General features: G+C 34.9%; 5 protein-coding genes across 11 annotated transcripts; 3 read left to right on the top strand and 2 right to left on the bottom strand.

Annotated features, from left to right (window-relative positions):
- Positions 1 to 299: 299 nt before the first annotated feature.
- On the top strand, positions 300 to 3,516 carry LOC124926288 (ALA-interacting subunit 3-like). Its single transcript, XM_047466482.1, has 8 exons — positions 300 to 747; positions 1,576 to 1,634; positions 1,725 to 1,799; positions 1,881 to 1,994; positions 2,109 to 2,179; positions 2,316 to 2,613; positions 2,766 to 3,055; positions 3,157 to 3,516. The coding sequence occupies exons 1-8, from the start codon at positions 666 to 668 to the stop codon at positions 3,209 to 3,211; spliced, it is 1,044 nt and encodes a 347-aa protein (XP_047322438.1). The 5' UTR covers positions 300 to 665; the 3' UTR covers positions 3,212 to 3,516.
- A 554-nt stretch (positions 3,517 to 4,070) lies between these two features.
- Positions 4,071 to 6,434, bottom strand: LOC124927166. 2 transcript variants are annotated; one of them, XM_047467529.1, is made up of 3 exons: positions 6,305 to 6,434; positions 4,803 to 5,114; positions 4,071 to 4,718 (listed from the first exon to the last, which is right to left on the bottom strand). In XM_047467529.1, exons 2-3 carry the CDS (start codon positions 5,094 to 5,096, stop codon positions 4,245 to 4,247), a joined length of 768 nt encoding a protein of 255 aa, XP_047323485.1. In that variant the 5' UTR covers positions 5,097 to 5,114; positions 6,305 to 6,434; the 3' UTR covers positions 4,071 to 4,244. The 2 variants fall into 2 exon arrangements, with proteins under 2 accessions (XP_047323485.1, XP_047323484.1); XM_047467528.1 differs by lacking the exon at positions 6,305 to 6,434 and adding an exon at positions 6,136 to 6,289.
- Positions 6,435 to 7,504: 1,070 nt separating this feature from the next.
- On the top strand, positions 7,505 to 12,650 carry LOC124924095. Of its 3 annotated transcripts, none has more exons than XM_047464150.1 (4): positions 7,505 to 7,658; positions 10,075 to 10,161; positions 10,650 to 11,371; positions 11,444 to 12,650. In XM_047464150.1, exons 3-4 carry the CDS (start codon positions 10,659 to 10,661, stop codon positions 12,615 to 12,617), a joined length of 1,887 nt encoding a protein of 628 aa, XP_047320106.1. In that variant the 5' UTR covers positions 7,505 to 7,658; positions 10,075 to 10,161; positions 10,650 to 10,658; the 3' UTR covers positions 12,618 to 12,650. The 3 variants fall into 3 exon arrangements, with proteins under 3 accessions (XP_047320106.1, XP_047320104.1, XP_047320103.1); XM_047464148.1 differs by having other exon boundaries at positions 10,643 to 11,371; XM_047464147.1 differs by lacking the exons at positions 10,075 to 10,161; positions 10,650 to 11,371; positions 11,444 to 12,650 and adding exons at positions 7,901 to 8,698; positions 8,800 to 9,975 and having other exon boundaries at positions 7,508 to 7,658.
- Positions 12,651 to 13,407: 757 nt separating this feature from the next.
- On the bottom strand, positions 13,408 to 16,313 carry LOC124926914 (guanylate kinase 1-like). 4 transcript variants are annotated; one of them, XM_047467238.1, is made up of 12 exons: positions 16,138 to 16,313; positions 15,845 to 15,939; positions 15,732 to 15,767; positions 15,528 to 15,635; positions 15,362 to 15,438; positions 15,144 to 15,273; positions 14,717 to 15,079; positions 14,262 to 14,383; positions 14,043 to 14,178; positions 13,899 to 13,956; positions 13,732 to 13,828; positions 13,408 to 13,651 (listed from the first exon to the last, which is right to left on the bottom strand). In XM_047467238.1, exons 3-12 carry the CDS (start codon positions 15,732 to 15,734, stop codon positions 13,525 to 13,527), a joined length of 1,221 nt encoding a protein of 406 aa, XP_047323194.1. In that variant the 5' UTR covers positions 15,735 to 15,767; positions 15,845 to 15,939; positions 16,138 to 16,313; the 3' UTR covers positions 13,408 to 13,524. The 4 variants fall into 4 exon arrangements, with proteins under 4 accessions (XP_047323194.1, XP_047323196.1, XP_047323197.1 ...); XM_047467240.1 differs by having other exon boundaries at positions 13,732 to 13,822; positions 15,845 to 16,313; XM_047467241.1 differs by having other exon boundaries at positions 14,717 to 15,067; positions 15,845 to 16,313.
- Positions 16,314 to 17,773: 1,460 nt separating this feature from the next.
- LOC124925843 (calcium-dependent protein kinase 7-like) lies at positions 17,774 to 20,591 on the top strand. Its single transcript, XM_047465956.1, has 7 exons — positions 17,774 to 18,743; positions 18,828 to 18,951; positions 19,057 to 19,200; positions 19,298 to 19,450; positions 19,619 to 19,734; positions 19,821 to 20,222; positions 20,303 to 20,591. Exons 1-7 carry the CDS (start codon positions 18,237 to 18,239, stop codon positions 20,456 to 20,458), a joined length of 1,602 nt encoding a protein of 533 aa, XP_047321912.1. The 5' UTR covers positions 17,774 to 18,236; the 3' UTR covers positions 20,459 to 20,591.
- The last annotated feature ends 234 nt before the right edge of the window (positions 20,592 to 20,825 follow it).

Below are 20,825 nucleotides of genomic sequence, written 5' to 3'. Positions count from 1 at the left end.
TCTTAAAAATATATATAACATGCACTCTATATAAATATCTTGTAATACAATTCCACCACCATAACTTTAGTCAAAAATAAGGTAATAGAGAAAAGTATAAAATTGAGAATATTAATGATTCATTCAATTTAGAACATCCATTTTTAAAAATGATTTAAATTAGTTTCTTACCCGTTAACTTCTTCCGTGTAGTTTGATCGGTTCGTCGTTCGTCGTCATCTTTGACATTGACCTTCTTTCCTTCCTTCACCCACCAATCGGTCCTGAATCCTGATCCTTTGTTTCTCTCACCTCTTTTATCTTTCTAGAAACAAACAGAGGGTTCTTTCTTGTTGCAGCCGGCTCTAAACGACCACGACGACGACGACTCGTCTTTTGTTTTTTTTTCTTCTTTCTTCGCACCAACCCAACCCAACCCAACTGCATCTAACATTCGTCTCTCTTACCTTTCAAAGTCAATTCTCCATTAACAAAATTCATAATAAGAGAGAGAAAGAAAGACAACCCCGATCGGGAAACCCTTCTGCAATTACAAGGATCAAATCAATTCGTCTATTATATAACGAAATTCATCCGCAGCTGTTCTCCTGTTCGTCGGGTGTTGATCAAGTTGTTTGATTTTTCCTGCTTAGGTTCCTAAATATTTATTAGACAGGGGAGAATTCATGAGTTCGGCCGCTCAAACATCTAGCGCCGGAGCCACCGCTGCTGAATCTTCGGGGAATAAGAGATCCAAGCGACCCAAATGTTTGTATTTCTCTCCTAATTCATTAATTCCCTTAATTGCGTTGTTAGGGTAGCCGATTGATTATGTTTGGTCAAATTATCGGATCGAAAAGAAATGAACCATGTTGTTAGTGATATGTGGTTGAAGTTTCCACGTTGACTTAGGGATTGTTACTCTTTATGTATTGTTATTGACATTAGGGAAGAAGAGAAACTTGTTTTTTCTGTGATTAGCTGCACGAATTTTCAAATATGATCTTGCAGGTTTGGTTTGGTTTGGGTTTGTGAATTTCCTTTTTGCATTTGTTTGGGAAAAGCTTCTCTATATGTTGTTAAGATCATGATTTCACCCAGAAAGATCTAACAGTGTCTTTGTTGACTTTGTAAATGAATGTATGATTGTCAAAATTTACTACTGTTACTTTGTTTGATGAAACAATAGCATTATGGAAGAAATCTTTGATGGTTATGGATTTCTTTTGAATCTGCTGCAATGATTAACTGAAGTGCAAAGACATTAGTGATGACACTGAAGAATACGATTCTTTCGTGAACTGGTGGAACTGAAACTACTCATCAAACCCCCATTTCATATCTTTGGATACGAAAACATTGGTTGGTTTTATGGCAACCATAAATGGTTGATATATTTACTATTTTGTCATATGGAAGTTAGACTTCGAAGGTGTTGGAATGAGAATATATTTAGGAATTTAATCATTTATACTGTACAGGAATCTTTGAAAAAATATTGTGCGTCTTTTATATTATGGTTTTGTTCAGAGTCCCTCCTTGTAATGTTTCACATAGAGTAATCTAGTTTTTATTCATATATTTGGACAATTCCAGATTCAAAGTTTACCCAACAGGAGCTTCCTGCTTGCAAGCCTATTCTGACTCCAAAATGGGTAAGTTTACTTTCTCTGCAAGTTCTGTATGTCGTTTTGTTATATATAATGAACTCTCCGTTTCTAATTGTTCTACTTTGTATTGTGCAGGTAATATCATCCTTCATACTTGTCAGTGTAGTCTTCATTCCCATTGGGGTTGCTTCGTTGCTTGCTTCACGTGAGGTATGCAGATGAGTGCTCATGGAATTCTACATCCTCTTTTTTGATACCATTCTTCAATTAGTTAATTTTATTTCGCTTTAGGTGGTTGAAATCATTGATCGTTATGACACGGAATGCATACCAGCGCCCTTTAGGAATAACAAGGTCAATTACATTCAGACTACCAATGATACTAAGTGCAACAGGAACATAATTGTAAGCTCCTCCAATGTCATTCATATGATTATTGTCTTTTTAAACATCTTTATTTGAAGGGTTAAGGACCTAATGGGTTTCCGATATAATGATTATTGCATTTTATGATATCAGGTACCGAAGAATATGAAGCAGCCTATTTATGTGTATTATCAGCTGGATAATTTTTATCAGAACCATCGCAGGTTTCTCCATGATGCCATTATTGCCATTTCGAACTAATTTGTAGAGCATTTAATAATGCATACATTTAAAAACAAGTAGTCCATAACTGTCTTTACATGTGATATAATCGTGATAATGTCTTGTACTACTCTACAGATATGTGAAGAGTCGAAGTGATAGTCAATTGAGATCTTCCAATAGTGAGAACGAAACAAGTTCATGTAAGCCTGAAGACACTGTTGGTGGAGTGTCAATTGTGCCGTGTGGTCTCATAGCCTGGAGCTTGTTCAACGACACTTACAGCTTTTCCCGTCAAAACCAGAATTTGGCTGTAAACAAGAAGGGAATCTCGTGGAAGAGTGATAGAGATCACAAATTTGGAAAAGATGTCTTCCCTAAGAACTTTCAGGCCGGAGGCCTCATTGGGGGTGCAAGCCTAAATTCAACCGTACCGGTAAGTTCTTCAGTCTTGTATATAATTGTTTCTGTTACACATTTATTGTTGGCATATTCTTAGGTAACTAGGAAAAGTCAAATAAAATAAATTAAAGTTGTGTTATCTAACATTGCCCGAGTTCAATAATTGTTATTGTAATTGTTGGGCAGTTGAGTCAGCAGGAGGATCTCATCGTTTGGATGAGGACAGCTGCTCTTCCCACCTTTAGGAAGTTGTATGGAAAGATAGAGGTAGATTTGACTAAAGGCGACCAAATAAGTGTGGTATTAGAGAACCGATACAATACCTACAGTTTCAATGGAAAAAAGAGGCTAGTACTTTCCACCACTAGCTGGCTGGGTGGGAAAAACGACTTTCTGGGCATTGCATACCTAACTGTCGGTGGGCTATGCTTCTTCCTGGCTATGGTTTTCACTGTTGTCTACTTAATCAAGCCAAGGTGAGTCTAATTATGTAAATAATAACCATCCTGGTCAAAAACCATAGTTGGAATGTAAGAAAAACTAATTCCAACCAACTTGTTTGTTTGTAATTATATAGGCGACTTGGAGATCCATCTTACTTGTCGTGGAACCGAGCTCCTGGAGGAAGATAAGCAAGAACGCACCCATTTCGGCTTTGAGCTGGATTGTATGATGCTAGTGGACGACATTGTTTTTCTTTTTTGTTTTTAATTCTCAACCGAGAGTGGTATTAGTCGTCTTGTTTCTTCATCTTCTGTTGTTATGGCCAAATATGTAAAAATTGTTGACTGTCTCCTCCTGTGTCTATTGTAATATGTTGTCATTTGGAAGTGCTTGTAGAAAATCTGAAAGCATGTATTCTTTTTTTATGGATTGGGATATGGGGGATTCAGTTCCCAAAAGGTTTCCTTATATGAAGCATACCACGATTTTAGTGTGAATAACTGTCTTAGAATTGAAAGAAAACATACTTTTTTATTGCTGCTTAGTTTATCTTTCGATAGAAGTTCTTCTCCATGCCTGACTCCTAGTGATATTGTTACTCGTTTCCATCTTTTGATGAAAGAAACCCTAAATCTTACTTTTCTATTGCTGCATTTGATGGTAGATGCTCAATTAGAATTTCAACTGTAGAAAATTAACAACCAACTCAAACTATGACATTAATTCATTTAAAATTAAAATTGAGCATTATAGGTTTCAATAATGAGATTTTTAGGATTGTTTGGTAGAGCACCCACTTAGACAACAAGAGTTTTTAATAAAAATCGAACTTATAACATTTAATCCCTTAAACCGTGTGGGCTCATTTCGTCTTAGCATATTTAACAATCAAAGTGTTGGTTCAATTCGTTTTTGCATATTTTAATAATTGATTAGTCTGAAAACAACAAAACCTATCATGAAACTGTTACAACTAGGACAGAAATAGAGACAACTAAGTCAGAAATCAAATAAGGAAGATGAGATATTAATAGGTTTTAAGGATAATTAACAGAAACAAAATAGAATTAAACTAAAAAAAATATAAAACAAACAATTCAATTAAACAAAAACATAAAGTATAATTATTCTTCAAATTAAAAGTAATAAGAGAATAAATAACAAAGACAAAGTTGTACCTGGTATATATTTTGTTTTTGCTGAAGAATATATATCTCTAGATTAATTGATTAAGCCAAACCTCTTCCCTACCATAGTAAGCCAATTTTTTCTAACATAATCACTGTTTTTAGTAAGAGTCATCCACGCTTCTTTGTACATTTTATTCTCACAAAATATCGCACAAGCAACAATATATAAGGGATCCCCCTCGTCTAATAATTCATTAAGAACTTTGTAGCAATCTTCAAAGCTCGGTTCTTCTAGATCTTTCGAGGTCTTAAGAACTTTGTAGCAATCATCAATGCTCTCATCTGTGTTGGCTTTCCTTCGTTTAGGCCTTGAGCGTTGAACAGGGGGGGACATAGGACTATTAGATAAATCCACATCAGCATCAATCATTTGAATCATTGGAATCATTGGATCACATTCTAGCATTCCTTCACTAGAAGTAGCACCGGTACCATCGAATAATGATTTCATTTCATTTGCATATTGTAGTCCAGCATAGCGGAATTGTTTCGCATCGGGATTGGCCTATCATTAAACAAGTCAAGTCAAGATATGCTAAATATAATTTATCTTTTAACATTATAAGAATTTAAAAGTTGGGTAATGCACCTTAATATATTCGTCCCACTCATCAGGAGTCCACTTAACAGATCCGGTTTTATTGACTATTTTTTCCCAAATGCTATACTTTCTCTTCATGTAATCCCATTGATTTTTCAATTGTTTATAACTCAAGGTTAGTCCTTTCTTCTCTTTGATTGTTTTACCAATTATATCCCACGACTGTTTCTTCATAGCACTCCCATTATTCTTTCTACTCGTATCTACTTCAATACATGCATCTAAAAATATTTTCAGAAGTTCATGATCCTTCCAATTAGCTCTTTGAGCACTGTAAGCCATTTTACTTCTTGTGTGTACCTATATCAATAAATACACACACAAAAATACAGTTGTTAGTCGTGAAACATCACAAGGCTTATGCATTGCGTTATCTTGAAAAACAACAGAGTTAATAAAATGTCATTTCCGATACTGTTTCATATCATTTATAGTAATCAATGTTTATTTACAACATAGTTGTCATAACTCATGACAAACCACATCCTAGTTCCTTAAATGATATCCATTAAACACAACATTTTAGTTGATATTTTTTTAATGAAGAATGCTAACATGACCCCACAGAGTCATGACACCCACTTCAACTTAAGGCGTTCTAAGTGGGAATCAAACTCATAACCTTTGGTCTCTTAGGAACCAGTCTTGCCAGCTACCTTAGTGGGTTACAATATTTTAGTTGATGAGGATACTCTATATCCATGAATAAACTACTGAGTTCCCGGAACTACTAATTACATGCGTGATTCTACTTAAATTGACTGTGTGTAGTTCACTTTCTTCTAGATATATGTTATGTAAATTCAGATACATGTACTCAAGAGACTCAAGAAAAAAGTTAAACAGGTGGAAGGGCACATTGAATCAGGAAGGCTATTGTGCTTTTATCGGCTTAAATATATACACATAACTCTAGAGTAACCCTAACACCAGTTCTATCACTAAAACCTACTTAGAGTTGCAAATTTGCAACACAAACAATGCAATGACATAATTTAGTTCACTAAAACTCTGCAACACCGATTATAAACTGAAATTCAATACATGATCAATCAAACCACTTCACCATGATCTGGTCTTGTACATAAGAACCTTCCTTCAAACAGGAATACAGGATAAGGTGTTCTATTCATGAGCTTCCCCAATAAATAGATAAATAAATCAGGCAAATAAAAGTACAGAAATCAGCTTCATTGACAATATATCAGTTTAAATTGTGATTTATTGCTTAAGATCTTTTAAAGAGACAATAGTATCATATAGTGAATACCCAGTTGGACTGTAGAATGATGAATCATAAAATCATAATCAAATTACTTACCGTTTATGACGTTTCTTGTAGAAATCAAGAGAGAGAGGAAATCAATTGGAAAAACCAGAAATGAGTAGTTAAAACAAGGGAAAAGTAGAGTGAATCGCCTTGAAACATGAGAAGCTTGAACCTTTGGCCATTTGGGCGCAAAGGAAAAGGAAGAAGAAAAAGAAGTTACCTGATGTATGTGAATAAATAACTCGATATATTAACGGAGAAGTTACTTCACATCGTAGCGTACCTTGCAATGGAGGTATACGAACGAAGAACTGAAGAAGATGAAATGAATGTATCAAAAATTAAGAAAGTTAAACCCGCAATTTCATTAAACCCTAGAGGGTAAATTGGCCTCAATATATATATATATATATATATATATATATATATATATATATATATATATATATATATATATTGTAAAAAACTATTATTAAAAACTCATTTAATTTTATCTATTTTATAACAATAAAATACTCATTTTTAAACAATCTTATCTTATGTACTTCTTCACTCGCTAATCAATCTGGTTTTTAATAATAAAAAAAAATCATTTTCTTAATTTTTAGTTAATTATTATTTTTGTATCATATATGTAAAATACATGTTTAATCATTAAAAAAAATATTCTTAATTATTCTTCTTTTCTAAGAATCTTTTAAATTACTTTCTCATTTTATGGAGAAAAAAAATATAGTAGATTGATTAATATATATGTATATTTAAGTTTTATAATAATAATATATATAAGTGGTAAGTGGTTAGTGGCTAAAAATTCATTCTACAGCTGGTATCAGTTTTTTAAAATCTTTATCCCCTATTGACGTTGAAGGTCGACATTGAAGGTTGACAGTTCGATTTGATCGGTTATAAAATCGGTTCGAATCAGTTTAATAGTTAGAAAAATAATAAATATATATAATATAATAAATTAAAAAATAAGAAAGTAATTGAATTTTATAAAAAAAATTACATATATGCAATATACTAAAGAATTAAAAAGTTAATTAGTTTTATAATAAAATTTTAATAAATTAATTAATAAAATAACTATTTAACTTTAAAAAAATATATTAAAAAAATATTTAAATTAAAATTGAATTTAAGAAAAAAAACATCAAATAAAAAAAATAAAATAAAATAATAATAAATAATAAATATGTGTATGTCAAATTCGAATCCTGAAAAAAAAAATAAAAAATTATGTTCAATATCTATCATTAGAAGAACATACATCTATAAATATATCAAAAACACTTATTTACGGTTGATATCTTCACTCTCGCATATTCATTATTGTGAATAACATTTTCTATAACATAAAATTGATCAAAAATTATACTTTTTATGTAAAAATGTTTCAAACAATTCAATCATAGTTTTAAAACAGACATGGATCCAGTATCTGTGTTTTTTCCTTCTCTCACTCGAACCTCTGAGTTTTGCGAACCTTCCCATACAGTTTCTAACAAGAGAGAGAGAGACTGACTTGTGGCTATCGATCGATCGATCGATCTTCGGTCCGAGCCTCAGAGGTAAGGCTTTATTTTCTGATTGAATTCCCGTCGATTAAACAGTTGATTCTTCACTTTTTCGTAAAAAATATACTTCAAACAACTATAAAGTGGCTTCATGCTCAGTACAGAAATCAAGTTACAGAAATTAGATAATTGATTGTTAATAGTGGTTCTGTAGTTGGATTGAAAGTTGCCTTAGCTGTCTGTAGTTGGATGATCCTCTGGTTATGTAAGCAATGCTTTTCGTTTCAATGTTTTAGGTTTCTCATCATTCATTAACAACCAACGAACGAACACCAATTGATCTTTGAAATGGTCCGTTTTGAGGATTTCATTCACCCACATCCACTAACCCTAACTGAGGTTCTAACCTACGACAGTGAGAAACACATATGCAAGGGATGTGGAATTCCTATTAGAGGCTATGCATATACTTGTCTTTTAGATGATTGCAATTTCTATCTACACAAGATATGTGTAGATGCCCCAAAAGAACTTGAACAAGGTTCAATCTCTTTGCACCCACAGCACCACCTCACCATCATTACAGGCCCACCATACTCTTCTTCTTCTCCTTCTCCAGGTCACTTCAATTGTCATGTATGTGCCCAAACCTTCTCATCAGGATTCGCATACTCTTGTACTAGTTCCAACTGCCAATTCTACGTAGACTGGAGATGCGCTGCTTTGACCATTCAATTTCAGCACATGGGTCACAAACACGATTTGATCACATGGCTGTGCCCTTCAACCGCCTCCTTTGTCTGCAATGCTTGTGGCTCAAGACACGAAGAGGAGGATGACGAAGACCAAGGAATTTCGTTCCTTTGCGAAACATGCCCGTTTTGGATCCACGAGAGATGCTTCTCTTTACCCGGTACTACTACTATCCAAGGCCACAATCACCCTCTAATGATTGCTTATGGAATTAGAGGTGGAGGAGGTGCTGTTTATCGATGTTTTATATGCAAAGAGGAGGATTCAATCGGCCGCCACTGGTTCTATGGTTGTCAACAATGTTATTTACTTGTTCACATCAAATGCCTAAGAAAATCCAGGTAATCTTTGGTACCAACTGAATCCCGATCTAGAGAATCCAGAGAGTGTTTCTGAATAACATTGTAGAGAATAAACCAATTTGGATGATCTTTCTTTACAGGTTTGCTGAAGAGAAAATTGAGACGATTGATTTCCAAAGCAGTTGTCGTTTGGAAGACGACGAAGTGATCAGCTTACCTGTACCGGATGTTGAGTCAATGAATCAACTTATGTTAAAATTCATCAAGCAATTGGGTCGGGTAGAAGGTCAGACACTCCAAAATATTGCTCATCCTCATCCTTTGTTTCTTTACGAAGAAGAACAAGTTTCCTCTCCATCCAGACCAATCCTTAATAACGATAAGACCTGCAACGCTTGCACATTGCCCGTTGTAGACTCGCCATTCTACGAATGTCAATCTTGTGTTTTTATCTTACACAAATGGTGTGCAGATTTACCAAAGGAGATAAAAGAGCATCCTTGCCATTCACATCACCCTCTTGTCCTAATTACTTCACCTAAAGAATCATTTACATTTGGTTTCTTCCACTGTAAAGGATGTTTGAACACTGTCAATGGCTTTGCATTCAGATGCGCACAATGTAGAGACAATTACTGTCTCTGCATCAGATGTGCTTCTTTTCCCGCCTCTGTTTCGCACAAAAAACACGACCACACTCTCTATCTAAAGCAAAAACCACTGCCCGGTTGGTGCATTGGCTGTCGTTTTAGCTTATCTCATTTCGTATTGCCTTGTGACGATTGCATTTTGGGACAGGCCTCGATTAAGCTTTCGTATGGTTGCAACGATTGTAATTTCAGCATACACGCTCATTGCGCGTTACTTCCGGAGACAATGAGGCACAAAATTCACGAGGATCATAGGTTTGATTTGGTCTATTCGAAGTTATCATCGATAGATGTTGAAGTTGAAGTTGAACCGAGTGCTCAACCATTTTGTGAACTGTGTGAGGATGAAGTTAGAACAGAACTGGGGTGTTTCTATGTATGCGTTGATTGTGATATGTATGTTTGCTTAAGATGTTTTGTTAGGAGTGTCGGTTTGAACTCATCGGTGGTGTTTGGTGGCACGCATGACTCTCCTTATCACCCGCAACACCCTCTAACTTGCGTTCGAGCTTCCAAGGCAGACAATTTGTCGTGCGAAAGATGTTTGAAAGAGTGTTGTCTTGATTTATTTTGGTTTGAATGTGATGTTTGTAGAATTATGCTACATTTGAAATGTGCTTATCAACCTTAGCATTTGTAGTTCCAAATTCCAATTAATATTCTTAATTTTTATGTTTTTTCATTATCTTTTTTCAATCCTTTCTCGCTGATTCAACTCCATAGACTGGCTTACTTCATTTATTTTTTCCTTCATCTTGATCCCAGCAATCAACGGACTTGAGATATTTTCTAGACCGAGTTTTCACATGGTAAAAGAATCTTGGATGCATAACAGAGCTGATTTTGAATCCTGTAAGTGTAGATTTTACAAGTTATAACTTCAAATTCTTTGTAAAATTGTCTAGAAAGGTGTTAATTTTGTCTAATAGAGTTTGTTCGTTTAGCTTACTTCTTTGACAATAATAAACTTCCTGATTTCATAGGTTTGTATTGCTTGGTTACCATTTCTCTGACTGTTGATTTAGATTCGCTGAAATGCTTAGTACGAATTGAGCTACGCGATCATTTTGAATCATGTGATGATAATTGGGTTACCTCTAGTCTCTAGGGCATATATTGTTAGCTAGATTTGTTCACGGAAGTTCCAACATTTGATTCGATTCGTTCGTAGCTTGAGGGATATAAATTAGGTTTTAAATGCGTTAATGTTAATGTATTGGATTTAGAATTCTCAAACTCTGTAATGTTCATATCAAGCTCTGTAATATTGTGGATTTGGATAGTAAGTATTCTTTTGTGCTTATGAAATTTGTTTGATTGATTGATTGACAAGATACCAGCAAGCCGAGATGGTGCTTATGGATTTTCATGAACACCAACTGGTGACGAAACCACATCAGGACCACAATGAAAAAACGAACTGCGATGGTTGCGGACTAGTGATCACAGGCACAAGCTACGTTTGCCCCTCACCAGATTGTTGTGTCAATCTTCATATTATATGTGCAAGATTACCTTCAAAACTGGTTTCCTATAAAGAGCACCCACATCACCCTCTTGAATTATGTCGCAGCTTGGGTTACCCTAACTGGCCTGGACTCATATGTGATGTCTGTGACAAACACTACCCGCCAATGTCTACATTCTTCTTCTACCACTGTAGGCTATGCGGATTTGATGTTGACTTGATTTGTGCTGCCTTGACACTCCCTATCTCTCATCAATGGCACAAACAGCACCAGCTACAAGCTCGCCTCTCCCTGGCCACCTCATTCTCGTGCTCTGCTTGTGGGGGGAAGCATGAAGAAGAAGGAATCTTCTTTCGATGCTTAAAATGCCCGTTCTGGCTTCATGACAGTTGTTTCTTGTTGCCACAAAAATTAATGCATCAAACACACCACCATGTTCTTTCACTTGGGATTGAAATAAGGGATTCCCCACCTGACGTTGTTTTCTTGTGCGCTGTCTGCAATGAACAAGTGACTTGTCCTGTCACCTATGCGTTCTATCGTTGTAAGGATTGCTCTTATTATATTCATGTCAAGTGTTTAAACAAATCCAGGTAAACCTTCATAGGTATACTTTGTTTGAATTAAGAAGCTCAGGTTACGATTATGATATCAATTTTGTGCAGGATGGCTGGGAAGGAAGATGAGATAACAGATGGGGCGGATGGGCAGAGCAGTCAACGGCTGGAATTGGATGATTTAATCTGCTTGCCAGCCCCTGATGTTCAGTCGTTGAATTCTGCTAGGAACAATCTTATCAAAAGACTATGTCAGACAGAAGAAGACGACGATGACCGTGATCATGATCATCAGCTTCAACACATTGGACATCATCATCCCTTGATTCTTTTCAATGATCAGGAGAAAAATGAAGCAGAGAACGATGAAAGATGTGATGCTTGTATACTACCCATCTCAGGTCAACTATATTACGGTTGTTGTCATGATTCATGCAACTTTTATCTGCACAAATGGTGTGCTGCTCTACCAAACGAGCTAAGAAACTGCCCGTGTCATTTTCTCGATCATCCAATGCAGCTTACGATGACTAAAGAATTGTTTCCATTTGGTTTCTTCAAATGCAAAGGCTGCTGGTACTTGGGAAACGGTTTCGCCTACAAATGTGTGAAATGCAAAGATTACTGTCTTTGTGTTAGATGTGCTTCTCTTCCACGCAATATCAAACACGAAACTCACGAACATTCTCTCACGTTAAAGCAAGGTCGATCAGCCGGAGCTTGTAGCGCTTGCAGGTTCAGTCTATCGGCCGAACAGTCTGCTTGCAATAAGTGCATGTTCTACCCGGATGCAGTTACTACCACTTTCTGGATGTCGTTTGGATGTGACTCCTGCTTCTTTGCATTACACGCTGATTGCGCCTTTTTGCCACGTACAATTAGACATAGGTTCGATGAACAACACCCGTTCGTGTTATCGTCATCGGCATCGAGTTCGATAGCTGTTGAAATTAAAGAAATGAGTGCTGAGCTGTTTTGCGAGTTCTGCGAGAGTAAAGAGGATATAGCGGGCGGTTGGTATTATGGTTGTAGGGAGTGCAATATGTTTGCGAGTGGAGGATGTCTGGGAGATGATGTTGGGTTGTTTTCGTTGATAAAGTATGGGGGGAGGTACGATTCTCCGTATCACTCGGAGCACTCTCTCGGGTGTGCTCCGACGATTCGTGAAGGAAGCAAACCTTGTGATCGATGTGGGGAGAAGGATTTTTGTGGTAATGTGATGTTGGGATGTGATCAATGTAAGGTTTTTTTTCATCTAAAATGTGCTTACATGGCTCCATGATTAGATATTGAATATGATAGTTTATTGTACATTAATTAAATCTAATTCGAATCTTTATATATATAATTTGCAATACATACAGTTGCAAGAAGATGATGTTTAAAAAATCCACTTCTGTTTTACCATATATATTAATGATAGAACATGAGTTTAAAGAAGATATATAAATGATTTTCAAGAAAAGTTATATTTGCAGTTGATCATAATACCGATTTCAAACAAGTTAAATCTGAATATGACAAAGAAATAAATAAATCATTTAACAAAAGAGAAATTATTTAGGTAACTAAAATCTAACTAATTTTGTCCTGATTATGATTAAAAAATATTTTAAATTAATTATCCACATCTAATTATTGATTTATATTTTATAACCTAAATTCTCTTAAAAAATTAAATTAAAAAAAAAATTAACTGTTTCAAATTTTATGAACATATCTTTGATAAAAAAATATTTAAAAATTATATAAATGTAGATTTCTGATACTTTTTTTTTATATATATATATCATTTTAAATCTTATTTTTTTTTTAAGAAGATCTGATTTAAGAAAAACTGGTTCCTATATAAATATATATAAATTAATGTTTAAAATTATGATTTAAATAGTACAAACATTATTATTAAAAAAGATTGATCAAACTAAACTTTTACAAGTTTTCCAGATTTATAAATTGGAAGTTGTCAACTTGGGTCATTTATTTTTGTCTTCAATTTGAATTTAAATACAGAAACCTAATGAATAAAAAACTTCTCCAAATCATGGTCACCCCCATTTCAAAATCTCAAAACAAAACTGAGGCTGTTTTCTTTATTCAAATCTCTCAAAGTTCTTTCAATTCGGCTACAAATTGAAAATGCAGAAAAACAAAATCACAATGTCTATATACTTGCTACTACTACTCATTTAATTTTGAATCAATTTATCGTCGATTGTAACCGACTCAAGTGTATACATATTTAGCCCTCTTGTCCTTCCTGGTGCCCCTCCACTCATTGAAGATATGTCCAGCACAAACATGCTTGGCTTATTACTGCAAAAACAAAGCAAAAGATCAAAATCAGTCATGACACGATTCTTATTATTCATCTTACACAGTTAAAAGATCTTTACCAAATTGTTTCGAAATCAACACAAGTGATCAAGATCTTTTGATCATCCTTCATTACAGAAAAATTTGCAGGAATCCTTTCCAAATCCATCACTGTCTCTGACATTTCAGATCATAATTGTTAAATAAAAGACTGTTAGCAATAATAAAGATGTGATCTTCTTCTTACCTGATTTATGGGCAAGTTCGGTATTGATATTGGGGTTTCCATCGAGACTCAACAGTTTCTACATCAAAATATAAACAATCCAACAGTAAACTAGACATAATTTTCAATTGTTATGTATGAATGAACTTCAAAGAACTCACCCACCTTTAATTGCTCATAGCAATTATCCAGATCATCATTTATCAAGACATGGTCAAACAGGCCTGTCGATTGTCCTTGCTCGAGCTCTTTCTTGGCATTCAGCAGCCTCTTCTCAATCTGCTCCTCTGTCTCAGTACCCCTACAAGGAAATAAATAAAGAAAGAAGTTGGAACTCGGAAAATGAGAAAAGAAAAGCGTTTGGAACCTCTAGGTAGAGGTCACCTTTCACGAAGGCGCTTCTCTAGCTCTTGAAAGGATGGTGGACAGATAAAGATGAAAATGGCTTCAAGAGAACTAGCCCTCACAGACCTTGCCCCTTGGACATCAATGTCAAGGATGCATCTCTACACTTAAACAAACAGAGAATACACCTCAAGTTTTCCAACCAATCCAAAGCCTACTTTTTTAGTGCAACCATAAGAATGATTGATGATTGGGTGTTCTCAAATTGTTATTAAGTAAAATCAAGAAACTAAAATAACATGCATATGACATTGGTGTGATGATTATTAGTCGACGCTTCAGGTATATTAGAGGATTAATTGTTTCTCATTTGGATACAGATCCAAATCTAGATAAGATCATCGTTTGGGAAATAATTGTGTGATTTGTTATAAAGCTCTCGGTGGTTCTAGAAACTGAAAATGATTAAACGATAAAATAATTTGCTAGTTTACCTTTCCTTCATCTGTGACCACCTCAACAGCTTCAATGCTAGTTCCATATAGGTTTCCATGAACAGAAGCAAATTCAAGAAACTTCCCATCCTTTATATCTTGTTCCATAGTATTCCTATCTGTGAAATGGTAGTGCACGCCGTCACTTTCATAGTTTCTTGGTGCTCGGGTTGTGTGACTGACAGAGAACCCGAACATGGATGGGAAATCGTTCATAAGTTTGGATATTAATGTTCCCTTCCCCACACCAGATGGACCACTTATCACAATAGGCTTCTCAAAATTTCCTATTACTCCTTTACTCCAAGCAACCACTTCCGAACCATGATTCTCTCTTTGTTGTCCAACAAACTTAGTGTCCACCTAATTAACCATTGAAGTTTAAATCTATTCTAAAAAAATAAATCTCAATGAGTTAAACACTGACCTCAAGAAACCATGCACAATCATTGACACTACAATCTCCCTTAACAATCAATATTCGATTTCCACCTAGAAGCACGGAACAATGACTCTTACTACCCGTTGGCTTCGTTCCCAACACCATTGGAAAGACCCTGCATTAGGAAATCCAACCATAAACATCTCATTCAAAGCAATAATCTTAATTAGTGGGAGTCTATTCACGCAAATCATAAAACTCACCATTCACCAGTAGAATTATTGTAAATTTTGACATTGATTGAAGATGTTAAGGTGTCCCCATCTCCACCAATCACGTACTGATTAAAGTAAAGAAAAAACAATAATTATTCAGAGCAAAATGGAAATTTGATTAGGAAAATGATCAAACAAACTCTAGTAAACATACTGTTTTATCTTCAAGATTTACAGATGTCTGCAATTCTTTGGATTTTGAGACAAACCCATTTGATGAGTCTTTAGAAAGATCACGGGCAAGAAAAGCTGCAGTTTCACCCTAATCAACCACCATATATGTTGAAATCAGTTTTCATTTAAGGCTGAAATCAATAGCAACAAGAAGTAAACAAATTCCAGCATCAAGATAACTCACCATATTATGGATATAAGCCTCCGATTAGAAAACCCTCTGAAAACAGGAACAAGAACTGATTGTAAAAAAAATCAAGAATGCGAATTTAGACATAACCAAGCCAGTGTTGATACCTTCTTAAGCAAAACAAAAAGAAAAAGAAGCACCCATCAAGCATTCGAGAGGCTCATCGTCAAAACAATGATGCTAGAGCCTAGAGTAACCATATCTGATAATCAGTACCGAGAGAGATTACACATTGGATGATTAATAACAAGAATGCTCATATATAGAGAAAAAAACATCGGGACAAGCAAGTTAGAGCTAATAGAAACAATATAAGAATGACCCAGATGAGTAAAAGCGGAAATTTGGGTGGCAAACAATCGAATAACGTCAATACAATAGGCTACAAGAAGAATATTACGTCGGATCACGAAAAGTTTACTTTGTTGCCGCTACGGAGGGGTTTTTTACTTGGTGGAAAGGAAACAGACGGTGGGGTACAACAATAGGAAGCAGGTGAATTGCTTGCCGATCAATCTTCAAGAAAAAAAGGGTAAAATTGAGGAGACGCTAATGGAAGAAAGAAAGAAGCAGACAAAATTGTATTCTTTACGCAAGCAAGCAGGTCATGATGAAGTAATATTATGTTCTGCCTAATAAATTGTTTTTTATTAGATATTTCAAAAGTAATAATCATTCTTCAAAATAAGATTCAATTATTTAGAGAATTTTTTTTAATTTTTTTTTTTCGAAAATAAATTTATCAAATATTATATATTTTGATTTTTAATTAAATGAAAATGATTTGATATCAACCAACCTCATTATAATTATATCTATATATATTTTTTATCCTGAGGAATATTATACAATGGAAGAGGAAATTACTATAGACCCTAATTTGCATATTCAAAATTAAAATAAGTATAAGTTAATACAGGATTTTTTTTTTTTAAGACTATAAGAAAATAATAATTTTATAAATAAAAGATTATTTGATAAAATATACGAAGTGTAATGCAAACTCAAAACGTTTCTAGATTAAATCGAATCCGTAATTTTTTTTATTTTTAAAACGACTTTTACCACTGAGATACTTTAGTGCTCTCTTAAATTATTTGAAGTTAATGAATGAAAATATTATAAATATAATGAAAAATTGTAGAAATTAATGATTGAAAATATTATAAATATGATGGAAAATTGTAGAAATTACTGATTAAAAATATTAAAAATATTATGTAATTTATTAAAGAATATAATTTATCTTAAGATGATTTTCCTTCAAAGTAAAGCATTTTAATATGAAAAGATACAAATAAAATCATTGGATAAAAATGAACAAAATTATAAATATGTAATTATAAATAAACTCACACTTAAACAACTCACTTACAAGGGTTTTTATATTTATTTATTAAATCTTAAAAAAATATCACATATAAATAAAAAAATATTTTTAATTTCTAATAAATAAATAAGTGCAATTAAAACGGGAAATTTGACGAACTGACTAATAATTGTTTCAAATGAGCCGGTGACCAGCGCATAAATTATATTGCGCTTGAGACAACTTAAAAATTTTGGACAAAATTGTCCCCGTTGCGAGATGCAACTGAATGCCTGTGAAAAGTCCTTAAGCGAATGCATCTCGCGATCGTGGACTTTTCAAAAAATAAAAATAAAAATAAAATTACGTCTCGTGAGGGGCTGCGTCTCGCGATCTGTGGACTTTTCACATGGCATTCGGTTGCGTCTCGCGACATTGGACAATTTCGTAAAAAAAAAATATGAAGTGATCATTGACGCATTTAAAATTATGCGTTCTCAAAGACTCATTTGTCATTTTTCAAATTTATCGTTAAAACACATGTATATTCAGCCTGCAATTTCAGTTCCGATAAAAAAAATAATATAAATTTATTATTATTATTAATAATAAAAAAAGTTTCAAACACACAAATTGAAAAATTAAAAACAAACGAACCCCACTGGCTGGCAGGTGAGTTTGAGTGTGACTGTCTCTGAGTAATTGAGTATGAATGAGAGACAAAATTATTATTTGGATAGTAGAAGAAGAAGAAGGGGCCGGAGGAAGATCGCTTTTCTCCCCTTTCATCATCCCTAATCTCTCCATTGCATTCCCCCGTTCAATAACTCATTCTTCCTCCGGCCAATCCTTCCTCCATCTCAAGCTTAATCCTTAAAAAATCCCACCCATTTCTGAACTTTTCCGGCAAATCGAAGACATTCTTAACGGTGGAGGTTGAACAAATCCTGGGTTTCTCTTTTTGTTGTAATTGGATCAAACAGGTCGGACTTTTCTCCCTTTCCTAAAACCCTTGTTTGCTAAAAAAATAATTCAAGAATTAGATACCCAATTTAGCTGCAGATCCACAAATGTGGATGTAAAGAGGTTATATTGTAGCTCTGATTTGTGTGGGGGGGTAATTAGGGACTGTGAACGAACCCATTTCTTGAACCGTCAAGAAATCTGAGAATTTGAGGTTTAAATTTTTTATGGGTAATTGCTGTATTACACCATCTGTTGATGAATCGGGCACTAAGAAAGGCAAACACAAGCAAAACCAAAACCCATTTACTATAGACTATGGTACGAACCAGACATCTCGAGATTATGTGCTTGTGTTGGAAAACCCAACCGGCAGGGACCTTGAGCAGAAATACGAGCTGGGCATTGAACTGGGTCGAGGGGAATTCGGTGTAACTTATCTGTGTACTGACAAATCAACAGGAGAAAAGTTAGCCTGCAAATCTATTTCGAAAAAGAAGCTCAGAACTCGAGTGGATATTGAAGATGTTAAGAGGGAGGTTGAGATAATGAAGCATTTGCCTTCCCACCCAAACATTGTGAGTTTGAAGGCCACTTACGAGGATGATAACGCTGTTCACTTGGTTATGGAGCTCTGTGAAGGTGGTGAATTGTTTGATCGAATTGTTGCAAGAGGACATTACACTGAAAGGGCTGCAGCCAATGTAACTCGAACAATAGTCCAAGTCATTCAGGTGAAGAAGCTTTATTCTATCTATGTCTTTTATGTTGCTTCATAATACCTTAAACAAAAATGGATTCCTCTTATATGCTTGCAGATGTGTCATAAACATGGAGTTATCCATCGCGATCTAAAACCCGAGAACTTTTTGTTTGCTAACAATAAAGAAGCTTCAGCACTTAAGGCAATTGATTTCGGGTTATCTGTATTCTTTAAACCTGGTAAAAAAATTCTATCACTTGTTACAATAGTGGGGTTATTTGAATTAATCTCAAATTACCCACATCAATCAAGGCCTTAGTACCATTTTTTTGGGGTGTTTATAGGCGAGAGATTCAATGAGATTGTAGGAAGCCCATACTACATGGCTCCCGAGGTTTTAAAACGAAGCTATGGTCCAGAGGTTGATGTTTGGAGTGCTGGAGTTGTTCTTTACATTTTACTTTGTGGTGTCCCACCCTTTTGGGCTGGTTAGTTTTTCGTTGTCTTGAATTTTCTACTTTGAATTGGAGGAGGCAATTATTAATTATTATTCCCACTTGAATCCTCTCGATCTTCTTGTTGCAGAGACCGAGCAAGGAGTAGCTCAAGCAATCATTCGCTCGGTTGTGGATTTCAAGAGGGAACCGTGGCCTAATGTCTCCGATGGTGCCAAAGACCTTGTTAGAAAGATGCTTGAACCTGATCCCAAACGACGACTTACAGCACATGATGTTTTAGGTATCTGCACATTTTGAAACTGATTCTGAAATTTATTGGCAGTATGATCTTGATCTTGATCCAGATACACAAAAACAAGAAGTGCTTAAAAATAGGCTCAATGTCTTCATTATTTTGAGAAAAATGAATGATGATTTGATTTTGATCATAACCATGTTCTCCTTGCAGAGCATCCATGGTTACAGAATGCCAAGAAGGCTTCAAATGTGTCATTGGGTGAAACTGTGAGAACAAGATTAATGCAGTTTTCTGTAATGAACAAGCTCAAGAAGAGAGCATTGAGGGTAAATTATGTCAAATTCATAATCACATGATTATATAATTGATCTCTATCGAGACAATTACAATTGGAAACAAACAAAATGTACAGGTAATTGCGGAGCATTTATCAGTCGAAGAGGCAACAGGATTTAAGGAGGGATTCAAAGTGATGGATATCAGCAACAGAGGAAAGATTAACGTGGATGAGTTAAGAATCGGTCTACAGAAACTTGGCCACCAAGTCCCTGAAACCGATATCCATATTCTAATGGAAGCAGGTGATGCTGATAAAGATGGATATTTAGATTATGGAGAATTCGTGGCGATTTCGGTTCACTTGAGGAAGATGGGTAATGATGAGTATCTGAGGAAAGCATTTGCATTCTTCGATCAAAACCAGAGTGGATACATAGAGATGGATGAATTAAGAGAAGCTTTGGTTGATGAAGTTGACAACAATAGCGAAGAAGATGTTATCAACGCGATCATGCATGATGTGGACACGGATAAGGTCAGAATGAAATGGATTTTTGGAGCTCCATACTTGAACCTGTTTGGGGGCTTACACTTAAATTTATTTTTTTTGGGCAGGATGGACGGATAAGCTATGAAGAGTTTGCAGCGATGATGAAGGCAGGAACAGATTGGAGGAAGGCATCGAGACAGTATTCGAGAGAGCGGTATAACAGTTTGAGCTTGAAATTGTTCAAAGATGGATCACTTGAGTTAAAAGATGAGGATAGTTAACTGTGGAAACATACCTCTTCTTTTTTCTTTCAATTATTTTCCCTCAATTTCTCATTCCTCGTGTCCTTTTTATGAAAGATTGCGATTTTGAGGTTCACTTATCTTTATAATATTTCCTGTTAATTCAGCCTAACTAATATTTTTCAGTGTTATTTTCAATATAGCATGGAAATGCATAAGATCCAAAGCTGAGTTATTTACAATTGTGACCTTTGAGCTAGGGTAATATATTTAATTAATTAGATGATAAAATCTTTGATCTTGATGGTGAATTTTGATGGGATTTGAGTCATTGTCTTCTTTTGTTCTGTAATGTCTAGTTTGGCTGAGAAATCCTTAATGAACCTATAGGTATACATAACCAAAT

The sequence above is a fragment of the Impatiens glandulifera genome, chromosome 2 (assembly GCF_907164915.1).
Source record: "Impatiens glandulifera chromosome 2, dImpGla2.1, whole genome shotgun sequence".
Taxonomy (NCBI): domain Eukaryota; kingdom Viridiplantae; phylum Streptophyta; class Magnoliopsida; order Ericales; family Balsaminaceae; genus Impatiens; species Impatiens glandulifera.
Note: the sequence above shows the minus strand (reverse complement) of the source record. Positions and strands in the feature narration are given on the sequence as shown.